The sequence below is a fragment of the Schistocerca serialis genome, chromosome 5 (assembly GCF_023864345.2).
Source record: "Schistocerca serialis cubense isolate TAMUIC-IGC-003099 chromosome 5, iqSchSeri2.2, whole genome shotgun sequence".
NCBI lineage: Eukaryota > Metazoa > Arthropoda > Insecta > Orthoptera > Acrididae > Schistocerca > Schistocerca serialis.
The window spans coordinates 190,564,720-190,582,088 of record NC_064642.1 but is presented as its reverse complement, the minus strand read 5'-3'; the positions used below and the strand labels follow the sequence as shown (position 1 = coordinate 190,582,088).

Genomic DNA, 17,369 nt, shown 5'->3' with positions numbered 1-17,369 from the left:
TTTCGTCATTTCAGCTTCAACAATTACAAAGAAAAATCATAACAATGCGCAGTGAAAATGCAAATTAGAAATTTATAATCTAGGCAACAGTTCAATTGCAGTAACAAGTAAATGTCCCAGTTATGCTCCTTGCTCGTAAAAAGTTATTCGTGCCTGACGCTTCCTCAGTTCCTTCCATTCTTGTGGCGATCTTCCTTGGGAACAGTTAACAAACATCGTTGTTATTGCTGTCACTAACACAGGCATCACATGACACCGCTGAGCCGGATGCTACGACTCCCCTAGCGTCATACAAAACCACTAGCTTTTTATACTGACGGGTACAAGAAACTTGATAAATGCTTGCTGAAACGCTTCAAGAACATGAGGAACAGCACAACGTGCAGCACATGACGGAAACGAGCCCCTGCTGCAGCGCTAATGTCTAACTAATTAGCGACATTTCTTGCAGAAACCGCAACAGACCTCGGAAAAGAAGTACTGTTCTTCTGTAGCACCAGTTGCGCTACTTTCTTATTAGTAAACGAATTAGAGGAGTATGTAACATTAGCACCCTTATTTTTATTTAATGAGTGCACGGGCTTCCATGAAATTGTACTGGTTTCCTTCATATTTTTTCGATTTTGGAAGTATAACTACTCTTAACATCGCGAGAATATTGATCTCTGTCTTATGTTAAAAATTAATTCCTGAATCTTTTTGCTTGTAAACACTGTTCAGTTACTAGAATGAATCTTTCACAGCGCTTTGAAACGTCTTGACAGACTAAAAGTTAATTCCAGACCTGAATCAGAATCAGTACTAGTGTTTTCTGCTGGCAGCTTGACCCAGACCCCACTCTCGAACTAGATAGATGGTCAAATCTCTCCAATTTTCCCACGCCACAAGGACTCTCTTGTATATATTGCCAGACAAGTACCCTGGTATAAGTAATATGGCGGAGGCTGGTTTGATACTGACAAACGGAGAGATTGACAGGTGTCTGGATAGCGTTTTAGTCTGTCAGAACACCGTATCGTTGTTACTGTTACAATTTAGAGATCAGTTTTACAGTATTAATCGTTTTCTTTGATCTGTAGAACGGTTTTCTAAATGCAAAAATTTTCACCTTCTATCATTCTTTCAGTGTAACAGCGAGCATTTCTGTTCTCCTATCTTATAGTTGCCGCCAATAAACAGTCATATTTGCAGTTCATTGAACTTCACAGTACTGCATACCAAAATAGCCTCCATTCGAATAATGGGCTTTTAGTATTGCGATGGCTGATGCAGAGCTTCATCTCTGAAAGACCCATATGTCTCCATGTGTGTAATTCAGCCTCGAGCACCAGGAAATTGCTTGTGCTGTATCTTGAACAGAAGTTATCGACAACGAGTGGGAGACTTCCAGCAGCGGACTGTTTACGCTACAACGTGGCTCTGAGATGCTTCACGGTAGATATTTCCCAACAGTTGAGGACCACTCAGTTTGGAACAGCGGTCTGTCCGTCACGGGTGCCGTAGAAACTTGAGGTCCAGCGTTCTGCGACGAGGCTGGAGACGCGTCGAGCAGGCTGAAGCGCTCGTCGGACGGAGCCGACGCCCCGGCTCAGGGGCGGCCCGTCAGCTCGGCGGCCTCGCCGGCGAGTTCGCGGCGCAGCCGCTTGGCGGCGCTGGCGGCGCGGCCCAGGTCGTCGTCGCGGTCGGACGCGTCGGCGTCGGCGTCCGCGTCGGCCAGCCCCTCCGCCTCCTCCTGCTTGCGCTTCGCCGTCGCCATCTCGGCCGCGTGCTTCTTGCGCCACTTGGTGCGCCGGTTCTGGAACCACACCTGCAACGCAAGAAAGAAAATGTGTCAGGTCATCCTGTATCCTGTCACATCTGATAACGTTATACACTGACTAGCTAAATAAATGGACAGTCTGTTTAACGAAGGGTTTGAGTGAAAGATTGAGAAAGGCTAATGATAGTGAAAATGATGGGAGTTAACAATGAGTGACCATGCTCCCGGAGTCAAGCCAAAAGCGCGTAATTCACAGTGCAAACACCAGTTGTCACAAACACTTTGTACAGACCGCGTAGTCACAGCACAAACATCGAATTTCACAAACACCATTGTACGGAAGTGGCACAATTTAGTGCGCTCGGCGTGTCTCGATTGTCAAGTGAAAATTGTCGAAAAATGGCTCTGAGCACTATGGGACTTAACATCTATGGTCATCAGTCCCCTAGAACTTAGAACTACTTAAACCTAACTAACCTAAGGACAGCACACAACACCCAGCCATCACGAGGCAGAGAAAATCCCTGACCCCGCCGGTGAAAATTGTCGGTACGCTACAATTGGCTCTGAGCACTATGGGACTATCTGAGGTCATCAGTCCCCTAGCACTTAGAACTACTTAAACCTCACTAACCTAAGGACATCACACACATCCATGCCAGAGGCAGGATTCGAACCTGCGACCGTAGCAGTCGCGCGGTCCCGGACTCAAGCGCCTAGAACGGCTCGGCCACCGCGGCCGGCCGGTACGCTACAAAAACGCCGTCAATGTGTTGTGTGGTATGCGAAATTTTTGAGTGTCGTAGAGACTGAGCCAGCTTTCGGACACCAGCACAACGTTATCGGCCTGTTCTAGTGTTTTCCTTTTCTAACATCTCAAACGGATCACTCTGTACACTGACGGAGTGTGCGTAACACATAAAACACAGTGCTGCGCACAGCACAAAACATACGAACTTTTATTCCTTTTTCTTTGATATGAAAATCATTTCCGTTAAAATTTCGACGAAAATCGTTATCACTGTTTATGTTAGGTACCACAGATGCATAGATATGTTTAAATGACCACAAACTCGCGCCCAAAGGACTGATTCATTTATTGTTCCACTGTAGGCCAATTTCAGCGTTACGCCATTTTCGAGTGGTCACTACAATATGTACATAGTAACATCGTAATAAGCATCTGATAGGCGACCGCGTCACTAGGTTAGTTATTTTGTACCAAAATTAGATAGGGAGGTTACAAGTGGTTTACCTTTCCAAAGATGTTTCTCAGATTCAAACACGTTTCATCGTTGTTGCACCATTTAATTACTGACCTCTCTGGCATTCATGATATGTTTCAGGCAATATGTTGTAGTTGTCCTCAGATATTTTGATGTTATCGTATGTTACCCGTAGATACGTAACCTTCATCGTTCTGTCTGCCGTCATTTGAAAAACAGAATTTCCTCAGAAAAATAGATGTTGCTGAATAAAACACAAAACTTCGCGATGCCACCGACGTGTCGCAAATTTTCCTACCAGCCGAGCAGTCCTTCATATTTGCCTTCCAGGCCATTGTTTCTCATTCCGGATCATGTTATCCTTTACTGTGCTTTTCACGGTTTGCTGATAATTTGCGGCGTAATTAGTACTTAAAAATTTTCTCGTCGTTTCGTTTTCCGTCTGTGTCACGCAGTATTTAAATGTGTCATACTGCGGATTTTCCTAGTGACTCTCATTTTCTTTTTGACATAATATACTTCAGATCTTTTGTCCTTCTTGTTTAATTTTTGTGAATGTTTCTTAATTTGTCTCCGTGATGCGTAATTGTGCTTCAGTTTGTCTTAGTACCTCTGTTTCCTTTTTGCGTCATTTCTGCCATATTCTAGGTTTTGCTAAATTTAAATAACTTTCTCTCTGTAGTTACTCTAAATTTTCTCTAAATACTACAAAAACCGGTATTTTCTTTAAGAGAACTATGTGTAAATTTTATCAAGAATTAATGAATCAGTTTGGTTACTGCTGCGCTAAAGAATAAGAAATCCATCGAGATTCGACAGCCGGTCTGTTTGAGAATGTTTTTATGCTACTTAGCATGTCTCTTTCGCTTAGACAGACTTTATCCGTATAAGACGGCCGCTGTGACCGAGCGGTTCTAGGCGCTTCAGTCCGGAACCGCGCTGCTGCTACGGTCGCACGTTCGAATCCTGCCTCGGGCATGGATGTGTGTGATATCCTTAGGTTAGTTAGGTTTGGTAGTTCTAAGTCTAGGGGACTAATGACCTCAGATGTTAAGTCCCATAGTGCTTAGAGCCATCTGAACCATTTTTATACGTATAAAAATGTGAAGTTTTCCCATGTTTCCTATTCCCAAGGTTTGATCCAAACGTAATTGTACTGTAGATAGGTGCTGAGTGGAAGGAATATGATGGTATATCGCCTCCAATTGGACGATGTCTAATAAGCAAATATGAAGTTCAAATGAACCAATGGGTTGGCAGCCGCTTCATTTATGTATAAAAAGCAAAAACTTTCATTCGTATTCCAAAGTAAAATCATTGCAGACTTAACGTTTTGTAGCTTGCAAAGTATAGTCTTGCTGATCAAATTGGTGCAAAACTGTCAACAATTTAGACCTATTGGAATATGTATTGATGGATCATACACGAATCGTATTTGCTTAGCAGAAATCATCTTCCTGAACGTCTCTAACCCAGATAAACTTCAATGGGATCTTAATAGAACAAGTATGAAATTCGACCTAAAAAGACAAACGTAATGTACAACCAACTTGGGAAAAAGAAAATAGAAGTTAACAATGAAATAGAACCCAAAGGTGAGTATTTGTATTTAGGGAATCGAAAACAGTGACTTGACAGACAGCTCAAGACGTGCCCTAGAGTGGTTTTGGTAAACTATATTAGGTTTTCAAAAGCAACGTTCGGATGTTTCTGCAAAGGACAGTTTACATACAGTTAGGTGTACTGCCAATTGTGACTTACGACTGCGATAACTGGACTTTTAAAATCGTGTACCTTTAGTCGAGCACGTTGGATACAGGAGAGACAGAAACCAAGGAACGGATCTGGGAGAAGATTGGGGAGAAGACGCAATCAAGACACATGAAAATAGGATGGAGGTGGAGGGGATATGTAGCCCAACGAATAAATGATAAACGGAGAAAGCAGCTTCTTTGTTGAGTTCTGAGACACAAGAAAATACGAACAATGGGACCTACTGCAACGACAAATAGCTAGTGATTATACTAAGGAGCATAAACTATCAATATAAATTTTTGTCATCAGAAGAATATTTGCAAAAGGACTAATCGTCGTGTTTAATGTTCACAAAACGGTTTATTAGGGGAATCCACATTCTAACCCAACATTGGTGTCCCAGTTTGCCCTCCGCCAACGTTTTCGGTCTTCTAAGCTCCTGTGCTAACGCGCGCACGAATTATTTCAGTTGAGATCATCCTGGAAACTGTGCCGGCAGAAATACCGTCTGTGGTCTGGGGAAGCAATGGCTGAGGTGTATGGGCAGGGGGGGGGGGGGGAGGGGGGGCTAGCCATACGATTAAATTAAAAAAAAACTCAGATATTCCGTGAACTATTTACATATTTGTAAAGATACTCCGTATTATCGTTGTAAGATGGTTATTTTTTGATTTTGTTATTGGATGTGTTAATATTTGTATAGGAAAATGATATATTTGAAGAATTGTGGTCAGAGAAACAGTTGTTAGGCAACAGTATCTGCGTCTGCGATGGCAGCACTGTGGAGCCGTAGGATTTTTGACAGTCAGTAGTGGAAACGTGCGGTGTGCAGCAGGCGGGGATTCGCTGAGTGTACAGTGTAATGCATAGACGCACTTTGGAACAATGTAAGTTGCAGATTTATTGCGAGGAGGAATGATGACAGAACAATAGTTGAATAGCATACGGACATAAAAAAGCTTTTGAAATGAAGAACAAGGTATTATCTGACGAGGTAAAAAGTCTATTTTTATTTTTGTACACTTCTATTGTTGGTACACTTCACCCTCGTCACAGTCGAATGTTGATAATTATTCTATTGATTGATATTGTAAGTTAATTTACTGTATCATGGAAATTATTAGATTAAATGAATTTTCATATTGGAGTCTATAATTGTTTTCTTTGATAAATTCCTTCCTAACTGAAATTTCAGAACTTAAAAGTTACGCCATGTATTTCAGTGGCATTCTGTGTGAAGATCATTAACCCAATTTCCCTGGACCAAACACAGATTTTTTTTATTTTTTTATTTTTTTTAGGTGTTGTGGAGTATTGCTGTGTTGCTGTTTCTGCCAGTACTTCTGCCATTTTGCAGGTGAGATTCATAATGTTTCGTTTTATTTGCGCAATGTAGGTTCTGCCAGTTTCTTTATTTTACGAGGGCCTTATGTCAGTGTAGAAATTTTCGTGTGTTTCAGGTTACAGTCTTATACAGGCCGACATTACAGTTTGGTTTGTTTTTTTTATATAGTTACATTTTTCTGCAAACATTTTACACTGACCAAGTCCACTGAGCGTGAAATCATTGGTTTGCTTATTAATTTGCTTGCGAATGCGATCGATTTTCACACACACAGGATTTTCTTGAATTTCATGTAAGTGATGTGGCTTTGAGCTCAGTAGCTCATTTAGGTTGTCAGTTCACATTTCCAGGTTTGTATTCACGATAACACACTCACGCAAGTAAAGGCTACTCACTTACATCGTATTTTGGTGAGTAGTTGGCGATGTGGTGCTGTATCGAAGCCTTTCGGCAATCTTTTCACTTGAATCTATTGTTTACAAGACGTCGTATATGAATAAAGCCAGCTGTGTTTCAAGCGACTGGTTTTTGTTGAAAGGCGGTAGGCAGTCCGCTCGTCGCGACTGAAAGAAGGGCGTATAAAAGGAGTAAGAGAAGAACGTGCAGAGGCGAGGACTCAAACGACGTGATTTGGCGCGTCTGGGCTGCACGCGGGCACGTGCGTGGAGGGTGGCGGCGGTTGCGAGCGCGCGATCCGTCTGTGGCGGCGTGTCTGGGGCGCAGTTGGCGTGTTTGCGCCCGCCCGCTCCAGTGCTAATTACCTCCCCCCCCCCTCCCACACCCCCGCCCACAGTTACTAAGAGCAGTACATCACGGACGCTTTAATCATCCCTCCTTGCCGGCGCTCCTTCCTCTCCTCTATCTTTTATCATAAAGTGAAGTCCCGGCACCGGGCGGCGGATAGAGGGCGCCGGTAATCAAGTGTAATTATGCGTTGTATTTGCAAATTACACGGTATTTAGGCCGGCATGTAATGCCCATCAATCATGGCCAGGCGGGGACGCCGGGCCTCTTCCACGGCCGCAACTCGCTGCTGCTCCTCTTCCTTTTCTTCGTCCCTCCTAGCCTCGTCCTTCCGCCACTTCTCCCGAGTGCGCCGTCTCGCCGTCCGGAAAGCAGAGCGAAGGGGTGACAGAAGAGAGGGGAGGAGGCTCCTGCCTCCCCTCCCCCCACCACTCGGCCGTCGTGCGGCCGGCACGGCGCCTGTGCCTTATCGTCTAAATGAAGTGGTATTAGTGAGGCATCTCGGAGCGCTGCAAAATGTGGTCGGCCGGCGAGCGAAGGGCTGAAGGGCTGCCGGGGGATGGGACGGGAAGGGTTAATGCCTGCCTGCGAGGGCGGAAACTGCGCCCTGTCCGCGCCACACCCTGGCCCTATCCCGTTTACACTCGACCAGAATGGCTTCATTACTTTCAGCGCTTCGGGAAGGAAGGACGCCGCAGCATACCATGCACGTCTTCAACGTGTTTACCCGACACTTCGGAACGAGGACAGCGGAAGCGAAACTCGAGCCAAAACAACTGACGAGACAAATAATATAAAGGGCTGGATCAAGCTTTCCCGACGAAGTTTCGTAGATTGTCGGCGAATGGTTTGATACAAGAATGAGGAAGGTCTTGTTAAAGAATAAAGGAAAGTGGCAGCTTATCCTTTCACTAATGACAATTTTAAATTTCAAAATTTTGTTTAGGGGTAAAACTAAATAAAGAATTTGCCAGATACGAGTAAGACTCACGCACCAAGAGTTCCACACAAGCTTAATTATGTACGCTGACAGTTAATTCATTCTGGGAATCGAAAATCTCGACCATTTTTGCGTGTTATCGACATTGATACTGGCAACATATCGTTCCCAGCGATTGCAAGATTTTCGAGAATATTTTAATTTCAATTGTATAAATGTGACATAAAGTCATACAGGGGGCAGGCGATCAGTTATTATAAAAAAAAGTAGTTCTCCTCTCAGGCTGACTGGGTCGCAATGATGAAAGTCAGACATCAAACAAGGAATAACTTTATTGCTCATATGACGTGTTTCGGAATTTCTCCATCTCCAGACATCTAGGAGACAAGCCTGCGAATGTTTGTTTCTCATAAAACTTGAAACGCCATATCTAGGTGCAGCAGTCGCTCCTGGGTATCTGATAACGGATAAATTCCGAAACGCGTCATATGAGCGATAAAATCATTCGTTGCTTGATGTCTGACTTTTCCCATCGCGACCCAGTCAATGCAAAACTACTGATTGTTTTAGCTTCAAGTTTGACTTCGGATAACAAATGACAAAAAATATATTTTTTGGTGTGATATAATTACAGTTTATCAGTTTCGGAGCTTTTCGTTTACTTGTACCGTGAAACTTTGTTTCTTGCCAAATTTCATCATTGTAGATCAACGGGAAGTACCCTACAGGCTTTGATGAGTGTCTTTGTGAGTATTAAAATCTGTGACATAAGTAGCCTTGTCTTTTGACTGTATTGACTTAGAAGCTTCAATTTATTGTACTGCCAAGTGATCATAGGCCGCAGTACGTGACACAAATTTCAACCTCATGCGTCTACCCGTTCCTAAGAAAAATAGTTTTTAACAGTAGGACTGACAGACAGACAAACAGACGGACAACAAAGCAATACTTTGAGGATTCCCTTTTCACCGCTCTGGGCACGGAATCCTTAAAACTGATTCAAAAGAGTTAACTTCACACCTAACACTTCTGCTAGCGGAATTTCACTGCATAAATCTTCCTAAATAATGTTAGCCACTACAATAATACCACAAAAAAACCGGTCACACGAAGCATAACACGTTCCCACGTAAAAACACTCACAGCCAGCCATCCACTAACCCACCCAACCACACACACAAACACACACACACACACACACACACACACACACTTGACAAATGAACGCATAGCAAACCACACATATATAGTACACACTGAAAACGAAAGAAAAACACACAGCGACAGTTGGCAACACCACACACTATAAACACACACAAGTTCAACGCACAGTGCGAGGTGCAAGTGAAATGTTGAAATAAATGTGATCAAAAAACGCCGCAGTTCGGCCGTCTGTACCACGGAAACCGAGTAAATACATCTTAAGGAAGAGAAAGATGGACTAAGAACATTGGAAATCTTAAGTAACAACAAATCATTATTTAACCTCACGAATCTGAGCCTGCAAAACTTACTTCTAACCTGAAAAGCAAGAGAGTAACAAGAGCAAATGTAACATAGTAACACATTTGTAACTACAACAAAATACATTTATACAGGGTTAGGGACTAATTATTGCCACCAAGAATAACTCCGAAAGTGTGATAGGAGCTGGAAAGTTTGTGGGACAAAAGTTGCATGGAACAACGGGGGCCATAATAGACGTTGGTTTTTTTGTTGCTAGGTGGAATCGCTTCGGAGATATGAAGGTCAACTTTGTTTCTTTAAATGGGATGCTGTAGTTTGGTACTTATTTTATGATAGCGGCTATCGAGACGAATCCAATGATGTGTATGTGTAAAGTTTTATGCTGAATGCGCTACCGAATTGTAAACAAAAGTGAACGCCTTTTCGCTTTTGGAATCCTTGTAGAGCACCAAACACAACTCAGAATAAACATCTAGGGCCATATTAACAGAAACTTCTCCGTTCGAAACTGGTAATGGCTCTATTTTTAATTACCAGACTATTTAATGATGACTGGTTGCTTTTCTATTGCTTTCAGTAACAATTCACATGTGTTTCCACAAGGGGAAAACACTCATTGCCAGTTTTTCACGTAAGATTATACCAAACTAACACAATGTGTAACTTCACCTGTAAAAGAGATACAAATTGTGTTTACGAAGCATGAAACTCATATTTCGATACCTGCGCTTACGAAGAGGGAGAAGTAACTGATGGTATAGAAGAGTAGATATTAAATCTACTAATTCTTTTACTCAATGACATAACTGTGCATCTTGCGAGGGTGGGTGTGGAAACACTCGAAATCGGTGAAGGACAACAAAATAAATTTGATTACATAAATAGTGACTGGTTGCAGCAATATCTTCCTCAGTAATTTAAGAACTGTTTCTTAATGTTAGGACTTGTCTATGAAATTTGTGTATTACTTGTGCTTTCACTAAGAACGCTTCGAATGTTAGATACATAAATCTGAAGAGACAGCAATCGCAGCAATCGTATATTTGTGTTGATCAATAAAGTAGTCGAAAATTATAAAGTTTACTGAAAGAATTACTCTATTTTAAAATCAAAGATAAAGCTAATATTATCGAATCTCTTCCTAGGATGCGAAGAAATTCTGAAATAACCGTTATATCTACGTCGTACTGCAGTGCTTTTTCCTTCTGAATCACCTGCGCAGAGGGATGCTTCTAGAACTCTGCCCGATTTGAGATTGGGGCCGAGATGGCATTCTTATGAAAGCAAATGAGATGGAAACAGCTGCACCTCTGCAAGATATCCTAAGATTTAAATTGAGGGAAGTTGTATAAAAGCAATGAAACTCGAGTGGGCGTATAAATACTTCATCTTGCTTCCCGGAGTGCGGGCAACTTCCCCTGAGCTTCGCCAACATACACATTCGCTCTGGAACGTTGTCCACGCGACTAAACAGCGTTTCATTTGATATTCTGTTATTATCATTGTACGATAATAAAGAATGTACGCCCCGTTGACTGTTTTATATAGGGTTAATGAGGAGAAAAGATAAATGGATTGAGGGATAATAGTATTAATGATTCTGAACAATAAACTTAATATGACCATATGTCCTACTACGAATTGTATCCGAGATAGAACACATTTTGTATCACTTTTGTAAGTTTTATTGAATAACTCGAAAACCGCACCCTCCAGCGAAAACGTGTCGCAATATAAAATTGAACCACATTAAATTTCCTACAAAAAAAGTCATTTTCATTGTTTTCTGTAGGACTGATAGCTTGCGCGGGGGGTCAGAGAATATTGAGCAACTCGCGCGACGCGCATGCGCTGTTGCTTAGATAGTTTTCGTAGACCAGTTTGAGGTATCCCGACTTGACAGACCACAAGTATCCCGTATCATATTATCCATCTCAACCTTATTAGACTAGTGTGGTACGTTGTAAACAATGCCAATATTTGAGTAATACAGAACATAAACGACAATGAACACTAAATATGTTCTATTTCGGAAGCCATTCGGAATATGGCATATGTCCATATGAAATTTTCTGTTCAGTGTCTCTAATACAACATCCCTCAAAGCAGGTACATTTCCTCTTGACTTATGCTGTATAGAAAACAGTTTGTTAAGCAGTGCACATCGATTTTATAGCGTAGCCACTTACTTCTTAGAAAGAAATTTCGTTGTTGACTCCATGTTAGTTATCAATCGCATGTATTTGTAATTTTTTCCGGTTTTGTTGATTTTACGAGTGTATGGTGAAAGGTCAAGGAAGAATAGCATCTCTGGGTGCTACCATGCCATCCGCTCTTCAGCGAAGCGCTTCAGCACAGTAACAGAGCAATATCAAAATATGAAAATTATATTCAGTAGACAGTTTAGACTCAAAAAATTGTTGTGATTTAATGGTCTAAATGTGAAATAAGGTGACTTAACTGATGTTTACAGAATTTCAGTGACATAATACTTCCTGATACAAGTGAAGGAAGAAGATGATGGTTATCTGATATTTGTTTGAGGAAGACCAGTGTAATAGTAAGGTTTCGAAGAAGAGAACTGATTTATAGAAAATGAAGTAGACGCAAGAAAGTATGTCATGATGGTATGTATATTATGAAGGACTTAATGGTGAGGGTAAGGATTCAATAATTTATGTATGGATCAGGAACAGACGTTTAAGAAAGGTAAGGTGATTGAATGAGCCATCGTGTGTAAAACAAGGGAAGGTCTGTTATGTTGGATAATTATCAGAAAGGATTTCGCTTTCCATTCGCATTAGATGTTGCTGTTGTCTGATTTTTCTCGCCCGCCGATGGTGATGTGTCGGCTGTCAGCGGCACATTCACGGACACTCTTCAATCAAAGAGCCGTAAGACTATTACAAAGATGAGTTAAAATTTAAAGTATTGCTGAAAATAAGCGCTAGAAATTTAAAAAGATTATGATTGTGCGTTTATGGTTTACAAATTAAACGAAACGATTTACTGAATTTTTGTACTACCGCAGGGATATCACACTTCGTTATCAGGTGGTTCAAATGGCTCTGAGCACTATGGGACTCAATTGCTGAGGTCATAAGTCCCCTAGAACTTATAACTACTTAAACCTAACTAACCTAAGGACAACACACACATCCATGCCCGAGGCAGGATTCGAACCTGCGACCGTAGCGGTCGCGCGGTTCCAGACTGTAGCGCCAGAACCGCTCGGCCACCAGCGACTGGCCGTTATCAGGTGGAAAATAAGCGTAGTGATAATTGTTAAATTTAAGCGCCTAACCTGCATCAGGGGTTTTGGGACTTTGGAAGACAGGAAGCTTGCAGTTACATAACGTTTGAGGGTAGGTCGTGGAACAGTAATGTGGGGGCTGTTCGTTATGGTTTTTATGCGGGTTTTGTGGTGAGTGAATCGAATGGTTGGATGCGAAGTTTCATGAGGAGGGGACAGGTCGTGGAAGTAGACTTAGTAGCAATCTGTATAGGCACAGACGGTTCCCAAGAACGATATGGAGAGAAGTGACATAAAAACTCCTTTCTAATTATTAGTTATTTACAAATCAACCTTCGGTTTAATAAAATCATTTGAAGGATACACAGTTATACTGACTGACGTGAAAATCTATAGTTTGATCCGTGGCAAAATGTTGGTCTTCGCCTTTCTTTGTCCTTTGAAATTAGCCGGCCGATATGCGCTTCAGTCTGGCAACGCGCACCCGCTACGGTCGCAGGTTCGAATCCTGCCTCGGGCATGGATGTTTGTGATGTCCTTAGGTTAGTTAGGTTTAACTGGTTCTAAGTTCTAGGGGACTAATGACCTCAGCAGTTGAGTCCCATAGTGCTCAGAGCCATTTGAACCATTTGTCCTTAGGTTAGTTAGGTTTAAATAGTTCTAAGTTCTAGGGGACTGATGACCTCATATGTTAAGTCCCATAGTGCTCAGAGCCATTTGAACCTGTGAAATTGTTGGTAGTGAGGGCATCTGCCGACTGCAGCAGTTAAGGGATTTGAATGGGGTCGGACAGGAAGTAAGCTAAAAATTAGATGTAGGATGTCCATGGCGGGAGCGGGGGAAGAAATCCATAAATGTTAAGAGCATCACCTGTAATTTTCATCTGCATCTACACCAACATTATTACTCTACAATTCTGCAATTCACAATTAAATGCCTGGCAGACGGTTCTTCGAAATACCTCAACCCTTAAATCTTTCCGTGCGATCTCTGATTTCTCTTGTTTTACTATGATGATCATTTCTCCCTATGCAGATGGGCACCAACAAAATATTTTCCCACTCCGAGGAGGAAGTTGGTGATTGAAATTTCATGAGAAGGTACTACCGCAACGAAAAACGCATTAGTCTTAATGATTGCCACCCCAATTCGCGTATCACATCCGTGTCACTATCTCCCCTATTTCGCGATAATGCAAAATGAGCTGTCCTTCTTTGGACTTTTTCGATGTCCTTCTTCAATCCTAACTGATGTGCATCCCACGCCGCACAGCAATACTCCAAAACAGAGTGGACAAGCCTTGTGTAAGCAGTTTCTTTAGTAGCCCTGTTGCATTTTCTAAGTGTTGTGCTAATAAACTGCAGTCTTTCCCCACGACATTATCTATGTGATCATTCCAGTTTAAATTATTCGTAACTGTAATCCCTAAGTGTTTAGTTGAATTGGTAGCCTTTAGATTTGTGTGATATATCGTGTAACTTAAATTTAGCGGATTCCTTTTAATACTCATGTACTTTATTACTTAGAGTCAATTGCTACTTTGCGCACCACACAGATATCTACATCATATCGCAATTCGTTTTGATCATCTGATGACATTACATGATGGTAAATGACAGCATTATCTGCAAGCAATCTAAGCAGGTTGCTCAAATTGTCTCCTAAATCTTTAATGTAGGTCAGTAACAGCAGAGGGCCTGTAACATTTCCTTTGAGACCACCAGATATTTCTTCTCTTTTACTCGATGACTTTCCGTCAGTTACTAAGAACTGTGACCTTTCTGACAGTCGCACGACCTAGACGTTACTCCAACGACACAAAATTTGATTAGAAGTCGCTGCGTCAAAAACCTTCTGTAAATCTAAAATTACGGAATGAATTTGACATGCCCTGCCGATGAGAATAAAGAGTTATTTGTTTTTCACAAGGACAATATTTTCTGAATCCGTGTTGACAGTTTGTCAATAAATCGTTTTCTTCGAGCTAATTCATAATGTTCGAGTACAGTAATTTATATGTTCCAAAACCCTAAAACAAATCGATATTAGCGATATGAGTCTGTAATTCAGTTGAGTACTCCTATTTCCTTCCTTGGGTATTGGAGTGACTTCTGCATCTTTCCACTCTTTAGGTACGGATCTTCCGACGAGCAAGCGGTTGTTCAAATGGTTCAAATGGCTCTGAGCACTATGGGACTTTAACAGCTGAGGTCATCAGTCCCCTAGAACTCAGAACTACTTAAACCTAACTAACCTAAGGACATCACACACATCCATGCCCGAGGCAGGGTTCGAACCTGCGACCGTAGCAGTAGCGCGGTTCCGGGCTGAAGCGGCCACAGCGGCCAGCCAAGCGATTGTACTGGGTGAGCAAAAAGTCAGTATAAATTTGAAAAATTAATAAATCACGGAATAATGTAGATAGAGAGCTACAAATTGAAACACATGCTTGGAATGACATGGGCTTTTATTAGAACCAAATAAATACAAAGGTTCAGTAAATGTCCGACAGATGGCGCTTCATCTGAGCAGAATAGCAATAATTAGCATAACAAAGTAAGACAAATCAAAGATGATGTTCTTTACAGGAAATGCTCAATATGTCCACCATCATTCCTCAACAATAGCTGTAGTCGAGGAATAATGTTGTGAACAGCACTGTAAAGCATGTCCGGAGTTATGGTGAGGCATTGGCGTCGGATGCTGTCTCTCAGCATCCCTAGAGATGTCGGTCGGTCACGATACACTTGCGACTTCAGGTAACCCCAAAGCCAATAATCGCACGGACTGAGGTCTGGGGACCTGGGAGGCCAAGCATGACGAAAGTGGCGGCTGAGGACACGGTCATCACCAAACGACGCGCGCAAGAGATCTTTCACGCGTCTAGCAATATGGGATGGAGCGCCGTCCTGCATAAACATTGTCGTTTTAGCAGGTGTTTATCAGCCAGGCTGGGGATGATACGATTCTGTAACAGATCGGCGTACCTCTCACCCTTAACGGTAGCAGTTTTGCTGTCCAGCGCCATCTGTCGAACATTTTGTGAACATTTTTTTTTTTTGTTCTAATAAAACCCCATGTTATTCTAAGCATATGTGTCAATTTTTACCTCTCTATCTACATTATTCCGTGGATTATTAAGCTTTATACTGACTTTTTGATCAGCCGGTATATGATTGCTAAATTTGAGGTATGTAATCAGCATGCTCTGGAAGGAACCAGACTGGTCTACATTGTGGACCAGAGGCTTTGCCTTTATTGAATGATTTAACCTGCTATGCTACACTTAGGAAATATACATTTAAGTTACTCATTCCATTTGAATTGGTACTGTAGTGTAGTTTATGATTGATAGAGTAGGTAGATATCGAGGTTAATTTAAAGGCAGGGGGTTTAAAATTACCTTGGGAAAATATAAAGAATTCTTGGAGAGGAAAGAGGTGGGGTTTGTTTGTGTTGATGCTGTAGTAGTCCACGATTGTCAAGGAAGACATAGATACAGTGAGCGCCACAACTTAATTCTTTGATGTGCCAATTTTTTTTAACGAGTAAACAGTTTCTATAAACTCTTTTACTTGAGCGTATACAATTACTTTGTCTCGAAAATTCCTGCAGGGGACAGCAGATACTTCGCTCGGTCTGCAATATAACGCAGTAGTAGGATCCCCCATTTGGCAAGGCTGCGAACTGCTGGGGTAGCGACATCTTGCAGGGGGATTAGTGCGGCCGCTGCGGCTTAGGCCGCCTACATTTCATGCCATTCCGTTCCGTTCCGGCCCCCAATAATAAAGGAGCGGCCGTTATTAATGCTGCAGCATCTACACGTGTTTACCACACCCGCTGGCCGCCGGCCTCCAGGACGCCGGAATTGGCCGCCCCTTTCTGCGGCCACTCAGTTTAATTACCATTCCGGCTCTTTTACAGTTAAAAAGAGCGCGCCGCGCCGCCCGAGGCGACCCCGATACTCGGAAATAGTCGCCGGGCCGAGTGTGCCGGCTGTTTGCATTAGCTGCGCGTAATTTGCATCTTCTGTTTTTCCCATAGGGAAGGCGTGTTACATGCTAATGCCCCAATTTCTTGCCGTGAGTTGCTCGTTCCCCAGAAATTCTGGCTCCATACCAGCAATTCCGCCCTGTGGAGGGCAGCGCCAGTAACTCGGGAACGCGGGCTGCGTCGCATCTTCCCGAGCAGAGATGTGATTCTCCCGGCCGGTTACACCTCCGAGTGATTACGAGGTGCTGTCGGAGATACAGGGGGAACACAGAGCAGCTGTCAACGTTCTTCTAGCACGTGTGGGCTCAATAAAGCCGCGACACTTAAAGTATCGTGGAAATAAAATATTTTCAGACGCTGTTACGTTCTTACATATTTGCCATAAAGATCTCCATGAGATAAGGGTTTTTCTTTTACTGTCTCAGTCATGTATCAGTGATTTCTACTTTTCGCCCCGAATCGTGCAAATTAATTGGAAATTTTTTTAAATTACGTTATGTTGACTAACGACTGTACTATTTATTACAGTTTCCACGATTGCAATTTCGAGCTCAGGTCTTTTTCAAGAGATTAAGATGCTGAGATCAACGTCAACATTACAAAAATATGCGAAATAGATGTGAGCTTATATGGCTTATATTAGTATTCGGGATGGACCAGACCGTTATATAACAGATGGAAATAAATCTTGTCAAATTGGATTCGTAGTTTCTACACATTTCAGTAACGTCCACCGTAACTTTTACAGCTTCTGCAGACGTCAGTGAAGTACACGGTATGCGTACGTAACTCAGCAGAACTATAATTCTAAAACAAATATAAACTTTGCAATTCCAGAATGGTGACACATAATTTAACTTTGCCTTGGACGCTTCTCAAACCATCCA

General features: G+C 42.2%; 1 protein-coding gene across 1 annotated transcript in view; it reads right to left on the bottom strand.

Annotated features, from left to right (window-relative positions):
• Positions 1 to 1,588: 1,588 nt before the first annotated feature.
• LOC126481842 (homeobox protein Nkx-6.2-like) overlaps positions 1,589 to 17,369 on the bottom strand; it is a 223,280-nt gene continuing 207,499 nt past the window's right edge. Inside the window, exon 3 of the mRNA XM_050105802.1 lies at positions 1,589 to 1,807. Within this exon, the coding sequence (XP_049961759.1) occupies positions 1,589 to 1,807 (219 nt within the window). The remainder of the gene's footprint in view (positions 1,808 to 17,369) is intronic.